The sequence below is a fragment of the Tamandua tetradactyla genome, chromosome 1 (assembly GCF_023851605.1).
Source record: "Tamandua tetradactyla isolate mTamTet1 chromosome 1, mTamTet1.pri, whole genome shotgun sequence".
In the NCBI taxonomy this organism is placed as follows: Eukaryota; Metazoa; Chordata; class Mammalia; order Pilosa; family Myrmecophagidae; genus Tamandua; species Tamandua tetradactyla.
The window spans coordinates 89,508,386-89,528,833 of record NC_135327.1 but is presented as its reverse complement, the minus strand read 5'-3'; the positions used below and the strand labels follow the sequence as shown (position 1 = coordinate 89,528,833).

The 20,448-nt window shown below is 35.9% G+C and overlaps 1 protein-coding gene across 7 annotated transcripts in view; it reads left to right on the top strand.

The window, feature by feature from the left end:
* BBS9 (Bardet-Biedl syndrome 9) overlaps window positions 1-20,448 on the top strand; it is a 699,527-nt gene that overhangs the window by 16,061 nt on the left and 663,018 nt on the right. For all 7 annotated transcript variants that reach the window (XM_077120094.1, XM_077120084.1, XM_077120081.1 and 4 more), the window contains one exon: window positions 14,521-14,645. In XM_077120094.1, the coding sequence (XP_076976209.1) occupies window positions 14,534-14,645 (112 nt within the window). In that variant the 5' untranslated portion in view covers window positions 14,521-14,533. The remainder of the gene's footprint in view (window positions 1-14,520; window positions 14,646-20,448) is intronic.

The window sequence follows — 20,448 nt, the reverse complement described above, 5'->3', positions numbered from 1 at the left end:
TGCTAGGTGCTGGAATGCAGTATACCAGAAATGGAATGGCTTTTAAAAAGGGGAATTTAATGAGTTGCTAGTTTACAGTTCTAAGGCTAAGAAAATGTCCCAATTAAAACAAGTCTATGAAATGTCCAATCAAAGGCATCCAGTGAAAGATACTTTGGTTCAAAAAGGCCAGTGAAGTTCAGGGTTTCTCTCTCAAGTGGAAGGGCACATGGCAAACACAGAGTTTTTCTCTCTCATCTGGAAAGGTACATAGTGAACATGGTCAGGGTTCCTCTCTCATCTGGAAGGGTACATGGCGAACACAGAGTCATCTGCTAGCTTCTTCTCCTGGCTTCCTGTTTCATGAAGCTCCCCAGGAAGTGTTTTCCTTCTTCATCTCCAAAGGTCGCTGGCTTGTGGACTCTCTGCTTCATGGTGCTGCAGCATTCTCTGCTCTCTCCGAATCTCTTTCATTCTCCAAAATGTTTCCTCTTTTATAGGACTCCAGAAACTTATCAAGACCCACCCAAATGGGTGGAGACATGTCGTCACCTAATCCAAGCTAAACAACCACTATTGATTAAATCACATCTCCAGGGAGATGATCTGATTACAGTTTCAAACATACAGTATTAAATAGGGATTATTCTGCCTTTACAAAATGGGATTTTGATTAAAACATGGCTTTTCTAGGGTCCATACATCCTTTCAAACCAGCACATCTCCTATTTGGCCTGTGCAGAAAATAGATGGGTCTTGGAGGATGACAGTAGATTATCGTAAGTTCAACCAAGTGGTAACTTCAATTGCAGCTCCTACTCCAGATGTGGTATCATTGCTTAAGCAAATCAGTACATCCCCTGTTACCTGGTATGCAGCTATTGATCTGGCAAATGCTTTTTTTCAATAGCTTTTAGTAAGGACCACCAGAAACAGTTTGCTTTCAGCTGATAATGTCAGCAATATACTTTCACTGTCCTACCTCAGGGGTATATCAACTCTCTAGCCTTATGTCATAATCTTGTCAGCAGGGTCCTTGATCGTTTCTCCCTTCAACAAGACATCACACTGGTCGATGATATTGATGATATTATGTTGATTGGACCTAGTGAGCAAGAAGTAGCAACTACTCTAGACTTACTGGTAAGGCATTTGTGTGTCAGAGGATGGGAGATAAATCCAACAAAAATACAGGGACCTTCCACCTCAGTGAAATGTCTAGGTGTCCAATGGTGTGGGGCATGTCGAGATATCCCTTCTAAGGTGAAGGATAAGTTGCTGCACCTGGCCCTTCCTACGACCAAAAAAGAGGCACAATGCCTAGTTGGTCTCTTTGAATTTTGGCGACAACATTCATTTGGGTGTGCTACTCTGGCCCATTTATCGAGTGACCAGAAAAGCTGCTAGTTTTGAGTGGAGACTGGAACAAGAGGAGGCTCTCCAACAGGTCCAGGCTGCTGTACAAGCTGCTCAGCACTTGGACCATATGATCCAGCAGATCCAATGATGCTAGAACTGTCAGTGGCAAATAGAAATGCTGTTTGGAGCCTTTGGCAGGTGTATATAGGAGAATCACAACTCAGACCCTTAGGATTTTGGAGAAGAGCCTTATCATCTGCTGCAGATAACCACTCTCCTTTTGAGAAACAGCATTTGGCCTGTTACTGGACCTTAGTAGAGACTGAACGCTTAACCATGGGCCACCAAGTTGCCATGAGACCTGAGTTACCTATCATGAGCTGCGTGTTGTCTGACCCACCAAGCCATAAAATTGGGCATGCACAGGAGCACTCTATTGTAAAATGGAAATGGTGTATATGAGACAGGGCTGGAGCAGGTCCTGAAGGCACAAGTAAGTTACATGAGGAAGTGACCCAAATGCCCATGGTCTCCACTCCTGCCATCATACTTTCTGTTTCCCGACCAGAGCTATGGCCTCTTGGGGAGTTCCTTGCAGTGAATTGACTGAGAAAGAGAAAACTTGGGCCTGGTTTACAGATGGTTCAGCACATTATTCAGGTACCACCTGAAAGTGGACAGCTGCAGCACTACAACCCCTTTCTAGGGTGTCTTTGAAGGACAGTGGTGAGGGAAAATCCTTCCAGTGGGCAGAACTTCAAGTAGTCCACCTGGTTGTTCATTTTGCTTGGAAGGAGAACTGGCCAGAGGTGCACTTGTATACTGACTTATGGGCTGTTGCTAATGGTGTGGCTGGATGGTCAGGGACTTGGAAAGACTGTAATTGGAAAATTGGTGACAAAGCGGTCTGGGGAAGAAGTATGTGGATAGTGGGCTTTCTGAGTGGGCTAAAAACATGAAAATATTTGTGTCCCATGTGAATGTGCACCAGAGGGTGACTTCAGCAGAGGAAGGTTGAGGGCTTGGCTTATTAACTAGGGAGTCCCAAATGCTTAATAGGTTATCAGGAATTTCCCAGGTGGGGAAGTTTAACAGTTCCATATTTTTTCCTCCAGTCCCTCAAGGGACTTTGCAAATACTTTTTTTTATTATCTGCTCAAAATAGTTTGGAATGCATCATGGTATTACATTAAGCTATACAGAATCACCAGACCTCATTCCTGTTCTAGGCTCTATGTATTTATGTTGTTTAAATAAACTGGCCGGACAGGTTAAATTAGAAAGGCTATAGAAAATTTAAATTTGGGGCAAAATGAACATTTTTTCCTTTGTTCTCACATAGAATTTGAAGTTTTAAATTATAGGCAATGTCATCCTTTACCTTGTCACAACCAGATAAGCTTCATTTATATCTCTAATTGAAGGCTGATCTCTTTTTCATCTTCTTTATCAGTTGCTGTATGGAGTAATGCTGACTTTCAGAGACTAAACGAGGATTCTGGGGTGGGGGTGGGGCATTATTTAAAATATTTGTCTCTTTCTGCAAAGAAGAGTCATGAGGAAGAAGTTTCTGACAGTTTTCCTAGGCATACCTTAATTTGCAAGAGCCTTTTATGGTTTTCTGTTGATAAAATGCTATAAAAGCTGTAAGAAAGGAATTTCTTTAGTTACTTTCCCTCCTGTTCACACAAGAGACTTAATTGTAGGATAGGGTTATATAACTGACCCATTTGTGGGCCAACACTGGCTGTCCTCCAGGCAATATTGTGCCAGACAGTATTGTAGTAGAAACACCACCCATCTAGAAAAAGGCAGATTTCTCTACTGGTACTTGGCATCCCAGGTGAGCAGCCTGCCATTCTGAGTGCTGATCCTTCAGCCACTATAGAATCAGGCTCCCTATCCCAGGCATCCAGACCGTTTCAAAGCTGCTGAGCTAACCACCCATCCTCCTAGAAGTGTTTGTGTTCCTAATTTACTGACTTCAGTATTGTGGCTAGGCAGTGTACTGTAGAAGCAGTACCCATTTCTAAGGAAGAGCACTTCCTGGTTGTCTGTGCTTTTAAACTTACTAGAGTACAGCCTATAAGAGAAAGGATTTGCCACAGATAAAGAAACTCTAGGGAGGGACTTTCCCAGTGCCAGGCCCAGGTGCTGCCATGATTGAGTTATCAGGAAAGAACATGTGGCAAAGAAATTGGGCTCCCCGTAAGGTGAAGTGTCCTGGGAATTGGTGGATCATATGGTAACTCTATGTTTATTTTTATTTTTTAAATTTTTATTGTATAGCTTAACATATATAGAAAGCAAAGAAATAGAAAGCAATAGTTTTCAAAGCACTCTTCAACAAGTGGTTACAGGACAAATCCCAGAGTTTGTCATGGGCTACCATATGATTCTCTCATATTTTTCCTTCTAGCTGCTCCACAATATAGGAGGCTAGAGGGTTTAAATACTTTTTTATAATCACAGTCGACTTTTTTTCCTTCTTTTCTTGTGAACAGTAACATGTATACAAAAAAGCTATAAATTTCAAAGCACAGCAACACAAGTTGTTGTAGAACATATTTCAGACTTTGACATGGGTTACAATTTCACATTTTTAGATTTTTACTTCTAGCTGCTCTAAAATACAGGAGGCTAAAACAGATATCAATTTAATGATTCAGCATTCATATTAATTTGTTAAGTCCTATCTTCTATGTATAATTCTACCATCATTTGATGGTAGAATTTTGATCTTTCAAAATTCTTTGATCTTTCCATACTTGTCACTGGGGTTGTTTGGGCTATGGCAATTCTAAATTTTTGATGTTAGAAGGGTCTGTCACTAATATGGGGTAGGGAGATGGAGCTATCTGATGTTCTGGAGAGACTGGGCTAGATTTCAGGACTTGTCTGGACCAGGGAGCCATCTGGAGGTTGTAGGTTTCTGTAAAGGTACTCTAGTGCCTGGAACCCTTGTTGTATGTTATATGTTGCCCTAGGTGTTCATTAGGGTTGGCTGGAATGGTCCTGGTTGGGGGTTGGCAGGTTATGATAGGCAGCAAGGTCTACCTGAAGCTTGTATAAGAGCAACCTCCAGAGTAGCCTCTCGACTCTATTTGAATTCTCTCTGCCACTGATACTTTCTTTTTGTTACTTTGAAAATCATATTAAAATACTTTAATTATATTCACATGCTCAAAATGTGTAGCACATTTGTGATACTTCTATAAGTAGAAGTTTGAAGTCTCCTCTAACCCTCATTCAGAGGATTCAAATAAGTTACAGACACCACAGAAGTTAGAGAATTTGTCAGTTACTTTCTATATATACATTGTTTTGGCTGTACAATGGTAAAGTTTCACTTTAGACATTTTTTGTAAGTACTCTAAACATTATACAGATATATACAAAGACATCACATTCAGATTCATTGTGTACACCTACTCAATTTATAACAGTAAAATGCAAACATGACCCAGTGTAAGGCAATTTCTCTTTTATATACTATACATTATCCTTGAATAAAAAGAGTAGAGTCCACGAAGAACTATCCATTCCACGTCTGACTGTTTCAGTGATATTCTTTTGATGAAGTTATTTCAGTATGCATGATGTCTGTGTCACTGACAAAAAGCAGTGAGTAATTATAAAGAGTTGCTTTTGAATGCATAAACCATAGTATCCATTAATCTAACAGTGGACAGCTCCAAGAAGCTACTCCTTTTAACATTATTGACTAGGAAGGAGGTGGTACTGTCCTCAGTGATGCTACTAACTGTGAACAAGAGAACTCCATAGATGATTTATTGCTCTGAGAATCAAATTCGATGCATAATTCATCCACTTAGGATGCCCCCCACCCTCAAACTTAATACATGAATTCTCAAATGCTACAGGTAGTCAGTTGCTCATTTCAGGTAATTCTTCATTTTGCCGAGTTGGGCTTAGAGAGACTGAGGCCACATCTAAACAACAACAGAGGTCCTCCAGAAGTAACTCTTAGGCATGCCTATAGGTAGTCTGAGCTTCTCCACTACCTACATAAGCTTCGCAGGAGTAATCCTCTTGATCCAAGGCATGGTCTACTGATTTGGGTGCCCCTACAGTTTGACACAGTATCAGTGTATCCCCTGATGGTAAGGTTTAATAGTTTCATATTCTTTCTCCCATCCTTCAGGGGACTTTGCCAACACTTTTTGAATATCTGGTTAATATACTGTAAGATGTTTCCAGGCATTATAATAATCTATATAGGATTAAAGGACCTCTTTCTTACTCTGTGCTTCCTGTGTTTCAGTTGTTCAAATGAGCTATACAGATAGGTTGAATTAGATTATGCACTACAGAAAATTTCAGTTCCAGATCAGATAAACCTTTCTTCCATTGGTCTCAAAGAGTATATATAGTTCTAAAATATAGACACTGTCTTCCTTACCCCTATGTTCTGAATTACTTTAACCATAATCTGTTCGTCTTATGTTTAACCTTTTGGGGAACTGTCATACTGTTTTCCACAGTGTGGCACCATTTTACATTTCCACCAACAATGCATGGGGGTTCCTATTTCACCATGTCCTCACCGACAATTGTTAACTATCTGATTTTTTTAGTTTAGTCATTCTAGTGGGTGTGAAGTAGTATCTTATTGTAGTTTTGATTTACATTTCTTTACTGACACTGAGCATCTTTTCATGTGTTTATTGGCTGTTTGAATATCTTCTTGGAAAAATGTATTTTCAGAATGTTTGCCCATTTTTAAAATACATTTTTTGTTGCATTAATGAGTTGTAAAAATTTGAGATGTGTAACAGAGACAAGTTCCTTATCAGAGATATGCTTTGATAATAATTTCCCCCATTCTATGGGTAGTATTTTCATTTTCTTGCTAGTGTCCTTTGAAGCACAAAATTTTAACTTTTGATGAAGTCAAACATCCATTTTTTTCTTTTGTTGCTTATGCTTTTGACATCATATCTGAGAATCCATTGCAAAATCTGAAGTCATGAAGTTTACCCCTGCTTTACTGTAAGAGTTTTATAGTTTTAGCTCTTACATTTATGTTTGATCCATTTAGAGTTACTTTTTTTTATATGGTGTGACATAAAGGCCTAATTTATTTTCTTTGGGGCTATGCAATTGTTCCAGCACCATTTGCTGTAAAGCCTGTTTTTTTCCACATTGAATAGTCTTGTGTCCTTGTTGAAAATCAGCTGACTGTAGACATATGGATTTATTTCTGAACTCTCAATTCTTTTTCATTTATCTGTATGTCTATTTTTATGTTAGTATCACAATGTCTTGATAACTGTTGCTTTGTAGTAAATTTTGAAACTGGGAGGTGTGAATCTTCTAACGTTCTTCTTTTTTTCTGTTTTAAGTTATTCTTTTAATTACTTTAGTTCCCTTGCAATTCCACATGAATTTGAGGATTAACTTGTCAATTTCTACAAAGAAGCCAGCTAGGATTCTGATAGGCATTGTATTGAATCTTACATCAGTTTGTAGCATATTGCCATCTTAACAATATTAAGTCTTCCAATCAGTGGACATGGAATGTTTTTCCATATATTTAGGTCATTTTAATTCCTTTCAGTGATGTTTTTACAATTTTCAGAGCATATGTTTAATGCTTTTTTTAAAAGTATGTTTTTATTGAGATAACATCATGCACCATATAGTGCATCCAAAGTTATATAATAAGTGGCTCACAATATCATCACATAGTTGTATGTTCACCACCATGATCATTTTTAGAACATTTGCATCATTCCAGAAAAAGAAAAGAGAAAAACCCCATCGATTTCATACTCCTTACCCCTCCCCCTCTCTCATTGACCAATAATACTGCAATTGACCCAATTTTTTTTATCCCTTATGCTCCCTCCATTGTTTATTTGCTTATTTTTGTCATTTTTTTTTAAAACTCATCTGTCCATACCCTGGATAAAGGGAGAGTGAGCAACAAGGTTTTCACAATCACATGTTCACACTGTAAAAGCTATATAGTATACAATCTTCTTTAAGAATCAAGGCTACTGGAATACAGCTAAACAGTTTCAGGTATTTACCTCTAGCTATTGTAATACACTAAAAACTAAAAAGGGATATCTATATAATATATAAGAATAACCTCCAGGATAACCTCTCGATTCTGTTTGAAATCTCTCTGCCATTGAATATATATTTTTTCCAGAAATATATTGAAAAGTTTATTAACAAAATAACATCTATAAAGCATCCAGCACAGTTTCCAATGTATGGCATCTATTCATTAACGTAAATATTAGTATTTCATATTTTGTGGACCCAACTTAAGCATGAGTACTACTCATTTGGCTATGTTTTAGCCCTCAGGCTTCTTGGGCAGAAAAAAGGCTGTAATCTATATATACTGCAGTCATATTCTGTAACTTATTTTAACAGTCACATGATGCTCTGAAAATAAAGTAAAATAAAAGGTCTAATGGAAATAGACATTAATTTATGAACTGGGATACAAATTCAAGCAACTATAAAACTATTGATCTTATGCAAATAGGAACTCACTACAACTCAGGCATCTACATTACTTATTGAAAGTGTTGCTTTAGTCTTTGCTTAGAAGTATAAACATAATTTTATACTTAGAAGTATAAACATAATTTTAGGTTTCAAGGATTTTTCTTTAACATTTTCACCAATGAAACATAAATATCGTATTATCTACTGCATTTCCACTAAGGGGTGATCTTCCATTGAAAGTAATTTGGAGAAGGTTTGAAAACACTGTGGCCCTACCAGTACAAAATGGAAATTCTTGGTAGATTAGAAAGACCTCTGCTAAAATGTTTTTATTTTTCAAATTAGTTTTTAAAATATTTTTATTGAGAAATCTTCACACACATACATTCCATACATGATGTACAATGAAGGGCCCACAGTATATTGTGTACTCATCACCATGATCATTTTTTAGAACATTTGCATCACTCCAGAAAAAGAAATAAAAATAAAACTAATATGTACCATATACCTTACCCTCCCTCTCATTGACCACTAGTATTTCCATCTCCCCAATTTATTTCACCCTTTGTCCTCCCTATTATTTATTTTTTATCCATATTTTGTACTTATCTGTCCATACCCTAGATATAAGGAGCATCAGACACAAGGTTTTCACTAGCATACAGTTACATTGTAAATGTTATATATTTATACAGTCGTCTTCAAGAATCAAGGCTACTGGAACACAGCTCAATGGTTTCAGGTACTTTCCTCCTGCCATTCCAATGCACCATAAACTAAAAAGGGATAGTTATATAATGTATAAAAATAACCTTCTGAATAACCTCTCAACTCTCTTTGAAATTTCTCAACTAAACTGAAACTTTATTTTGTCTCATTTCTCTCTTTCCCCTTTTAGTCAAGAAGGCTTTCTCAATCCCTTGATGCTGGGTCCTGGCTCATCCCGGGAGTTTTGTCCCACATTGCCAGGGAGATTTATGCCCCTGGGAGTCGTGTCCCATGTAAGGGGGATGACCTCCCTCTTTTAAGCCTCCAGCTAAGTAAATTAAACCTCACTCATTGTGGAAGGCACTCCCCTTAGCAGATCTCAAATGTCATCAGCCATAGATGAATTTCACATACTGATGATTTAAGTCCACAGAAACAGAGCAATGGGGCATCATCACCTGGCCAAGTTGACACCTGAACCTAACCATCACAATGTTCTTATGGTGCTCAATTAAACTGACCATGTGAGTTAAATTAGGTAATGCATTACCCAAAATATAAATTTTGCACCAAATAAACATCTCTCCTTTTGATCTCACACCAAAGTTGAAGTTTTAAAATATGGACCATATCATCGTTTATCCTGTATTTTGATATGCCTTAGTCCCATCCAAACCAGCTTCATTCATATCTCTAGTTGAAGTCTGATCCCTTTTTCAACTTTTAAAACTATTTTAAAATGCTGACTTTTTTTTTAGCTTCAGAGCTCTAGCTCTGAGTCTCAGGTGTCACATAAATTCTCAAAGTTTCTGGGAATGAGCAGGTATGTATAAACAGCTTAGTATGTCAGGATTTAGAATTAATTATTACAACTTCTGAATATATGTGACTGCTATAAGTGCTTACAGTCTAGGATCCTTTATAATAGGCTCCAACCTGATAACTCATGCTCTCAACTTCAATTCTCTGAGTTTGTATATTATAGGTAGATCACGAGTGAGGCATGATAATGTTTGTCTTTTTATTTTTGACATTTCATTTGACGTACAGTCCTTAAGGTTCATTCACCTAGTTGCATGCCTCACAACTTCATTCTTTCTCTTCATTCCTTCTCGTGGCTCTCAGTAGTCTGCGTATGTATGCACCGCAATTACTCCTTCTTTTCCCATGGTCATTGTACTCTTAGGCCACCTCTGTCCATTCCAGATCTCAAACCCTGCTGCCATAAATACCAGTGTGAAAATGTCCATTTGTGTTCCCACACTGAGTTCCTCCAAGTAGATACCTAGCAGTGGGGTTGCAGGGTGATATGACAACCCCACCTCTAGTGTCCTGTGGAACCACCACACTGCTCTCTAAAGGGGCTTCACTGTTGAACTGCACTTGAATTTTTGGATAAATTTCATTTGGTTGAGGTATATGATCTTTTTAATGTGCTGTCAGATTGTTTTGCTAGTATATTGTTGACCTTTTACATCTATCTATATTCATAAGGGATATTGGTCTGTAATTTTCTTGTCATATCTTTAACTGACTTTGGACTCATAGAATGAATTAGGAAGTGTTTCCTCTTTCTCAGTTTTTTTTTGGAACAGTTTTATAAGGATCTAACTCTCTCTATATTTTTACATGGTATTTCTTTTTTCTAATAATTTTTATTAATAAAACCAATCAACACACAACACTAACATTCTTTATTTAAAAAAAAAAAAATTTTTTTTTTTTTGCATGGTAGGCACCGGGAACCGAACCTGGGTCTCTGGCACAGCAGGCAAGAAGTCTGCCTGCTGAGCCACCATGGCCCGCCTAAACACTAACATTCTTTTTTTTTTTTAATTTGTAAATTTTGTTTTTTTAAATACCAGAAAACACCAAACAATCACAAACATTCCTATTTTGATCATTCCATTCTACATATATAATCAGTAATTCACAATATCATCACATAGTTGCATATTCATCATCATGATCACTTCTTGGAACATTTGCATCTATTCAGAAAAAGAAATAAAATGAAAACAGAAAAAAATTTATATTTTTTATAAATTTTTTATAAATTTTTAAATAAATTTTTATTAAAAAACGGTAAATTTTTTTATAAATTTTTATAAAAAAAGGGTAACATAGCCCTTACCCCTGCCTTTCATTGATCACTAGCATTTCAAACTAAATGTATTTTAACATTTGTTCCCCCTATTATTTATTTTTATTCCATATATTCTGCTCATCTATTGACAAGGTAGATAAAAGGAGCATCAGACACAAGGTTTTCACAATCACAGAGTCACATTGTGACAGCTATGTCAGTGTACAATCATCTTCAAGAAACATGGCTATTGGAACACAGCTGTACGTTTTCAGGCAGTTCCCTCCAACCTCTCCATTACATCTTGAATAACAAGGAGATAACTACTTAATGTGTAAGAATGACCTCCAGGATAACCTCTCGACTCTGTTTGAAATCTCTCAGCCATTGTCACTTTGTCTCATTTCACTCTTCCCCCTTGTGGTTGAGAAGGTTTTCTCAATCCCTTGATGCTAAGTTTCAGCTCATTCTAGGGTTTTTCTCAGTTCCTTGATGCTGAGTCTCAGCTCATTCTAGGATTTCTGTCCTACGTTGCCAGGAAGGTCCACACCCCTGGGAGTCATGTCCCACGTAGACAGGGGGGAGGGTGGTGAGATTGCTTGTTGTGTTGGCTGGAGAGAGAGGCCACATCTGAGCAACAAAAGAGGCTCTCTTGGGGGGACTCTTAGGCCTAAATTTTAAGTAGACTTGACCTATCCTTTGTGCGGTTAAGTTTCATATGAACAAACCCCAAGACTGGGGACTCAGCCCATAGCTTTGGTTGTCCATACTGCTTGTGAGAATATCAAGAATTCAACTTGGGGAAGTTGCATTTCTCCCCGTTCTCACCATTCTCCGAAGGGGGCTTTGCAAATACGTTTCCACTCACTGATCGAATCACTCTGGGATTCATCGGGGCATCACTCTGGACAAACCAACAAAATGTCATGTCCTACCTGAGATTCCAAGTACTTATGGTGTTCAGTCAAACTATCTACGTAAGTTATATTAGGAAATGCTCTAGTCAAAATATAAATTTTGTAACAAACATTTTTTGCTTTGGGCTCACACATAAGGCATCCTAGGTATTCTTTAAGATTGGCTGGAATGGTTTTGGTTGGGGTTTGGCAAGTCATGGTAGGAGCTATGTTTAACTGAAGCTTGTGTAAGAACAACCTCCAGAGTAGGCTCTTGACTCTATTTGAATGCTCTCTGCCCCTGCTACCTTATTTGTTATACTTCTTTTCCCCCTTATGGTCAGGATGGCATTGTTGATCCCACGGTGCCAGGGCCAGGCTCATCCCTGGGAATCATCTCCCATGCCACCAGGGAGACTTTCACCCCTGGATGTTATGTCCCACGTAGTGGGAAGGGCCATGATCTCACTTGGCAGAGTTGAGCTTAGAGAGAGAGAGAGGCCACATCTGAGCAACAAAAGAGGTCCTTCAGAAGTAATTCTTAGGCATACCTACAGGTAGGCTGAGCTTTTCTGCTACATACATAAGCTTCACAATAGCAAACCTCAAGATCAAGGGCGTGGCCTATTGATTTGGGTCAAAGTACCTAGTTTTGTACCAGCTGTGATAATATGCATACCATATGGATCCTTTTAAAGAAACTTAAAAATTTTCAAATAGATTCAACAATTATACTTCATTACTTGCTTTAGCATTTTAAAGGCACTTTAACAACAAGAAAAATTCAGAGTCCCACATCTCAGGAATCTCCCATCAGTCCTAGACAAATGGGATGGTTGGTCACCCTGTTCATCTTCTGATTCTTTTAAAATGTGAATTTCCCTATTCCATATTGCCTTTCTCCCATTTGAGTACATTACATGTACTCAATTCAAAAACTGAAAAACCATTCAGTTTTTGAGTACATGTAATGTTCCAGTTTCAGTGCTAGTCACTTGATGCATCTGATCTCATTTGCTCTTCTCAGCAACTTGTTGAGATGGGATACTACAGTCTTTCCAAAGACAAAAATAATGAGAAGTTAGGCTCTTTGCTAAATTCTTCTGTGCTTAATAGTGTTGTTAGAATTTGAATCTTCATCCTTTTAAGAATATGTGTTTTTGCATTAAATGAAAAGAAATGGTTCTTATAAAGAGTTGATTTCTGGGAAGAGGCAGGCAAGATTTGTGTATGACTTAGGAAGGATGCAAACAGGTTCTGTAACCATTGTTTGAATTGCAAATATAGATATGAGCATTGGTCATAGTTTGTTAATCCAACTAACACCTACCTTATTACATTCTCTGTGATTGTTCTTGTTATTCTGTTTTGTGAACCTGTAGAAAACAAGTGCTTTTTATCTTGAAATTTCAACAAATGGAAAGAATATGCATAGAATAATGTATTCTGTATAGCTGTGTTACTATGAATAACAGTTTCTTACATATTTAGCCATTTTGATTCCTATTTCCTTTTTTTATTTCTCTGTTGCTGCACAAAACCAATCAAAGGAAAGTAAATTTGAGTTTTATAATCTGTATGCCTAAAAGCGGGTACTGCCATTTATTTTACTGACTTATTAAAATGATTTGCTTTTGTAAGAATTAGGTGGCATTATGTTTATTGTACAATGCCATGTTGTGGAATGACATAACAGGAAACAGTATTATATGGTATATTTATCAATACTATAAAGAAATTATTGTGTCTCATGTACTTAGAAATGGTTGTTAAAATTCTTCCAACTAGTTCAACCTTTGTAGTGACCCCATGTTTGAGCCTTGTTATCAGCACAGAATATTTTTTAATGTGGATATCTAATTCTAAATTCTGTTCTAGTGGAAGCAATTGGCAAGCCCTTACAGTACTGATTTTTCTCCAGTAATAGATATTTTTAAAAATTTATTTTATTTATTAAATGTACCAACATACAAACACAACAATAATAGATATTGACTCTTAATTTTGTTGTTGAGAAGAAAAATTTAATTGTGAAATATGGAAATAATGTGTTCATTTTCCATGGGTTATGATGGAATTAATGTGTTTTTAAAATAGATGAAGGAATTGTACCTAAAATTATTTTAATATATGATATAGCAGTAATTTCAAATTTAAGACTTATTTTACCAGTCATAAACAATGATTCGGAAAATAGAAGCAATTTACTATGAGCCTCTGCAGAAGAAGAAATAGAGTGAGCATGTTGGATTTAAAATATGAATAACCCCAACAGTTTTCAGTTTGTGTTTTGCTTTGGTTGAACTTTGGTGTGTTTTCATCACCCATCAGTTATTTGTGTGGGTGTTTCTTCTATATGAAAATTATTTCATGTTTGTATGGAAAAAATTGTAGCTAAACATTTCATTGTCACCAGTCTGCAAAAGAAGCACAGTTCTATTGCTTTGTCTTGCTTATACTCATGAAATCTTTACTTTTGCATATATTGCTGTTACTTCTGTTTTATTTAAAGAGACAGTAAATGAAATTTTATGAAGTCACAAAATATATGTATTTTTATTTTTCCCCAAATTTGTACAGTCCCACTGTCAGTGTTGTTTCTAATTATAGATGTAATATTAATTTCATTAGTAATTGGGAAAAAATCCAATAAAATCCAAAAAAAAGGATATTAATTTTCATTTTAATTAAAAAAAAAGAATATTGTTACTTTGTGCAATTATTTCCTAAATGTTCTAGGAGAGAGAATTAGCCCAACATAATTATAGAAGTTTGGTGTTCAAAAGTATCTGATGTTCAAAAGTATCTGGTGTTCAAAAGTATCTGATGAATGTTTCTAACACTTTGTAGTTTCATATATGTCCACAAAATACAAAAGCTTAAGGTTAATATAGAATGGTTCTTCTTAAAGGTGTTCAAGATTTATTTGCTATGCCTTAAGAGATCATTAATTCGTGGTATGAAGTGAGTTTTTATGATATATAAATGCTTTCTTTTTAGAGTGAAAAAAAAAATGTCTTTATTTAAATCCCGTGACTGGTGGTCTACTGTTCTGGGAGAAAAAGAAGAATTTGATCAAGGCTGTTTATGTTTGGCTGATGTTGATAATAGCGGGAATGGACAAGGTAAGTAACTTATGACCATGAAATACTGCCTTCCAGGAATGAAAGAAAATGACTTCTCTTTTTAAATGTGTATACTTTATAGAACTTAAACTGTCATAATCATGCCCTAATTTTGAAGTAATTTTCCTTATTATTTAGGTAGCAAATTGAGAAATATAGTTCTAAGTTCTCTAGAGAGATATAGGTTTATATTGATTCTGTCATACTGTTCGCTGGAATTCATAGAAATATACAATGCATCACTTCATTTGTTGCAAAATTAGGTCTCAGAGAATAGAGTTAGTAAAATATTTTGAATTTTTAAAAATTTCTGTTTTAGATATTATTTCTAAGAAAAATTATATTGTTTTCATATTGGATCTGAAAACTATTCATACGCAAGTGCAGAAATAATGCTAGCACTATTTCTTGGTAGAAAATCATTTTTTTCTTTTTTATTAAACACACCAACGTACAAACACAAACATTGTTACCATATGATCATTCCATTCTACATGTATAATCAGTAACTCACAATATCATCACATAGTTGAACATTCGTCACCACAGTCAATTTTAGAACATTTTTATTACTTACCTCCAAAAAATAGAAAGAAAAAGAAAACCCAAAACATCCTATATCCCTTATCGCTTCCATTATTAACCCCTAGTATTATTATGTACATTTGTTATTGTTTATGAAAGAATATTAAGATATTACTATTGACTCTAGTTCATAGTTTGCAATAGGTACATTTTCCCCCTATATATCACTCTCTTATTAGTTCCTTGTAATGATGTCATACATTGTTCTAGTTCATAGAATAACTTTTTAGTATTTGTACTATTAATCAGAGCCATCATCCATCACAAGAATCACTATGTTATATACTCCCATGTTTTAATCTCTAGCTTTCCTTCTGATGATATACATGACTCTAAACTTTCCCTTTAAATCACGTTCACCCAAAATTCAGCACCATTAGTTATATTCACAATAATGTGCTACCATCACTTCTATCCATTTCCAAATGTTTAAGTTCAACCTAGTTAAAAATTCTGCACATGTTAAATAACCACTCAACGTTCTCTAGCCTAATTCTTTCTCCTGGTAATCTATATTCTAGATTTTATGTCTATGAGTTTGCATATTATAATTGTTCATATTAGTGAGATTATACTATATTTGTCTTTTTGTGTCTGACTTATTTCACGCAACATAATGTCCTCAGGGTTTGTCCATGTTGTCATGTCTTTTAGGACTTCATTTCTTTTTACTGCTGAATAATATTATGTATAAACCTCATTTTGTTTATTCATCTGTTGATGGAAAAACTTGGGTTGTTTCCATCTTTTGACAATTGTGAATAATGTTGCTATGAACATCGGTGTGCAAGTATCTGTTTATGCCCCTGTTTTCACATGTTGTGGGTATATAATGAGTAGTGGGATTACCAGATAATAAGACAATTTGATACTTAGCTTTCTAAGAAACTGCCAAACCACCTTCCACAGTGATTATACCATTTTACATTCCCACCAGCAGCGAATAAGTGTTCCTGTTTTTGCACATCCTTTACAACACTTATAGTTTCCTATAATAATTTAATAGCAGCCATTCCAGCAGGTGTGTAATGATAGCTCATTGTGTTTTTGCAAATGTATTTCCCTAATAGCTAGTGAAGTTGAGCATTTTTCATGTGCTTTTTAGCCATTTGTTTTTCCTTTGAGGAAAAATATCTATTCATAACTTTTGCCCATTTTTAAATTGGGCTGTTTATCTATTTATTGTTGAGTTGTACACCACCTGGTTTTATATGGTGCATGAGCTGAGAATGGTTTTTACTTTTTTAATGTTTGAAAAAAAATATTTTGTCACATGTTCAAATTATATAAAATTCAAATTTCAGTGCCCACAAATGAACATTTATTGGAACCTATTCATGCTTATTTGTTCACATGTTGTCCATGGCTGCTTTTGCACTTTAACAAGAATTGAGTATTTGCAGCAGAGACTGCAGCCTACAAAGCCCAAGATGTCTGGCCCTTTACAGAAAAAGTTTTCTGACTCCCTGCTCTAGATTGGTAAGTCATATTTCTATAAAATGAAGATCAGGAAGTAGTAGGTATCCTAGTAGGCTTGATAATAAAACACCAGGGTAGAAGACAAATCCAACAAAAACAGAGAGATTGATTCAAAGAAGATAGATGAATGGGTATTCTACCATTTTCTAAGGAAATCTATTTTCTTTATCCCTCAGAAACTAGAAAACCCCAGATTGGCTTTACTCTCCCTCTGGGTGAACCAAGTTAAAAAGTCATTCATCACTGAGTGTCTCTAATTGGCAAGCAACAGTATTTCTGGGCTTCCAGAATTATAACTAACTCAGAGCTAAGATACAGTATTTTCACCAAGTTGGGTATTTCCCTTTCCTTGGTACACAGTCATCTGGACAAATGGCTAGGTAGAGTAATATCTGTACATAGCTTATCCTTTATTCAAGGGGCTCTGAGTTGTACATAGACTTAGACATGGGAACGGATCAGAGGCCATGATTCTCTAGTGTGGTGGTTTGAGTTAGCCTCTTTTTTTTTTTTTGGTAGAACTAGAATACTTTTGTCTGTATGCTTCTAGAAAGGTCCTAACTCATTTTATTCCCAGGGGTCCCATATTAATTAACCATAGCCTGAGAGCTATAAGAAATCAGCCTATTACCTGAGATCTGTTTACTAAAACAATCTAGCTGCCTATTTTAATAACCATACACAGTTTGTTTCTGGGAGTTAACTCATCTTCATGAGGGCTTACCCTTCTATCCCTGAGATAGGAATCCTATTTCCATTTTATTCTCAAACAACTAATATTACTGCCTATGAAGGACAATCTATATAAGTTGTTTTTTAGGGATCTTGTTGTTTCCTTCACTAATTTATTGCTCATGGCCAGGGAGAAAGCAGAGCATCCCAGGCCCTGTGGGGGGGGGGGGGGGGTGGGCAGAATAAGAGGAGTTGGATATCTTTCTATCTATCTATCTATCTATCTATCTATCTATCTATCTATCTATCTATCTATCTATCTATTTAACTTTTTAAATTGTATAATATAACATATGTACAAAGTAAAGAAAGAAAAAAAAGTTTCAAAGCACTTTTCATCAGGTAGTTACAGGACAGATCCCAGAGTTTGTCATAGGCTACCATTCTGTCATCTCAGATTTTTCCTTCTAGCTGCTCCAGAACATTGGAGGCTACAAGGAATTTTTTCTTTTTAATCATTACAATCAACTTATTTTTTCTTTTTTGTGAAAAATAACAAAAATACAAAAAAGCAATAAATTTCAAAGCACAGCCAACAATTAGTTATAGAACAGGTTTCAGAGTTTGGTATGAGTTACAATTCCACAATTTTAGAATTTTACTTCTAGCTCTCTAAGATACTGGAGACTAAAAGAAATATCAATGTAATGATTCAGCAATCTTACTCATTTGTAGGTAGGGTTACCTTCTCTGTATAACTCCACCTTTGATCTTTCTCAAGGGGAATTGAATATTGTATTAGTCAGGGTTCTCTAGAGAAACAGAACCAACAGGAGGTATCAATAAATATGAGATTTATAAAGGTGTCCCACACAACCTGGTAATGGAAGAGTCCAGAATCCACACGGTAGGCTGTGAAGCTGGCAGCTCCGATGAAGGGTCTGGACGAACTCCACAGGAAAATTTATTAGCTGAAGAAGCAGTGAAAAGGTTTCTCTTCTTAAAAGTCCTCAGTTATTTGGATTATCTCATTGGTGGGAGAAACACCTTATTTGATCACAGATGTAATCAGTCACAGATGCAATCAACTGACTGATAATTTTATATACTAGCCTTCTGTTTTATCGACTAGCCACAGAATTTTGTTGCAGCAACTGTCAGGCCAGGGCTTGCTTGACCAGACAACTGGGCATCATCACTTAGCCAAGTTGATATCAGAACCTAACCATCACAGATATAATGTACATAATAAATTCAGTCCAGGATTCTTATCTGTCACAGGGTATTTTTAGTGTAATCTGAATTACATTAAATTTTTAGTGTAATCTGCTGTAGGCAAACATTTGGTACAGTTTTACACTAGCTATACCTAGCAGATTGTTAGAAGGGTAGCCAACTGTTGATATAGCACAGTAAATGTAGAATCATTGTTGAAAGCAAATCAGTAAATTAAGCCTAGTATGTCTTACCCATTTTTTTTGGACTACCTATTTCCATAACTTTCTCCTAGATATTTGTCAATATAAATTACATATTTTAACAGTTCCTTCTAGGCTGAAATTCTTTCTACTTAGAATTCTGAGTATGCTTGGACCATTTTTCCCAACTTATAATTTTGAAATAATTGAAAACTTTCTCAAAAGTTACAAAAATAGTGCAGAGAGTACTTATATACCTGTTAACAGCTTACATAACCAAAGAGCAATGATCAAAGCTAGGAAATTAATAGTGATACAATACTATTAACTAAACTACAGACCTTAATTGAATTTCTCATTTCTTACTAATTTCATTTTCTAATTCCTTTTTAAATTCAGGATTCTGCATTGCAGCATGCATACACTTCTATTTGTTTCTTTCACTTGGGTGACATTAAGGTTGAATTTTGTTATTTTGTGAAGCAAAATGGGAAATAGGACTTGACATCGTACTTGGGATGCTCATGGGGGGTGTTTTAGAAGAGTCTGGAGATTTCCTACTTCTCTAGTCTAAACTTTATCAGTAACCGCATTATAACTGTTCTCATCCAGCACTTCTGATTAATATCTTTCTTTACCTTTCCACAAGAAACATGGAAAGCCTGTGAACTCAGTTGTAACTATAATGTAAAATCCAGTCAGTCTTGAATTAGATTCTCAGTGGCTAAGTCCTATTGCCAGAAACAGTAAGAAATACCCTTTTTTTTTTTCAATCACAAAGACCCTGAGTTTTATTCTTTACCCCGAGTGAGAATTTTGAGATTTAATCTCATTTTCTCTCTCTCTCTGTTTTTAAACATTTTTTATTGTGAAATATAACAAATGCAGAAAGTGATAAATTTCAAAGTACAGTTTAACAAGTAATTATAATGGAAATTTCAAAGTATGGTATGGGTTATAATTCTACAACTTCAGGTATTTCCTTCTAGCTGTTCTAATACACTAGAAACTAAAAAGAAATATCAATGTAATGATTTAGTAGTCATAATCATTTGTTAAATTCTATCTTCTCTGTTACAACTCCTCCCTCTCATATAATCCTTCTCCCAGATCATTCAGGGATTTTTGGGCAATGACTGTTCTAACTTCTTCATGTTGAAAAAAGGAGTGTTAATGTTATGGGGTAAGAGGATGAAACTGGTTGATATTCTTGGAGAGACTGGTACCACTAGTTTTTCATGCTTCTCTGGCACCGGAACAATTGGAGGTTTTAAGTTTCTGAAAAATAAACTTAGTGAGTGAAACTTTTGTGGAATCTGAAAGAGAGCCATAGGTGTTCTTTATTGGTTGGAGTTTAGCAAAACATGGCAATTAGCAATGTCTAGCTGAAGCTTGCATAAAAGTAGCCTCCAAAATAGCCTCTTGACTCTATTTGAACTGTCTCAGCTACTGATACCTTATTTTGTTACATTTTATCTCCCTTTTGGTCAGAAAGGCATTGTCAATCCCATGGTGCCAGGACCAGGCTTATCCCTGGGAGTCATGTCCCACATTGTCTGGGAGACACTCACCTCTGGAAGTCATGTCCCACCTAGGGGGCAGGGTAATGAGTTTATTTGCAGTAAATTTATTCTTTTTTAAAAACTTAT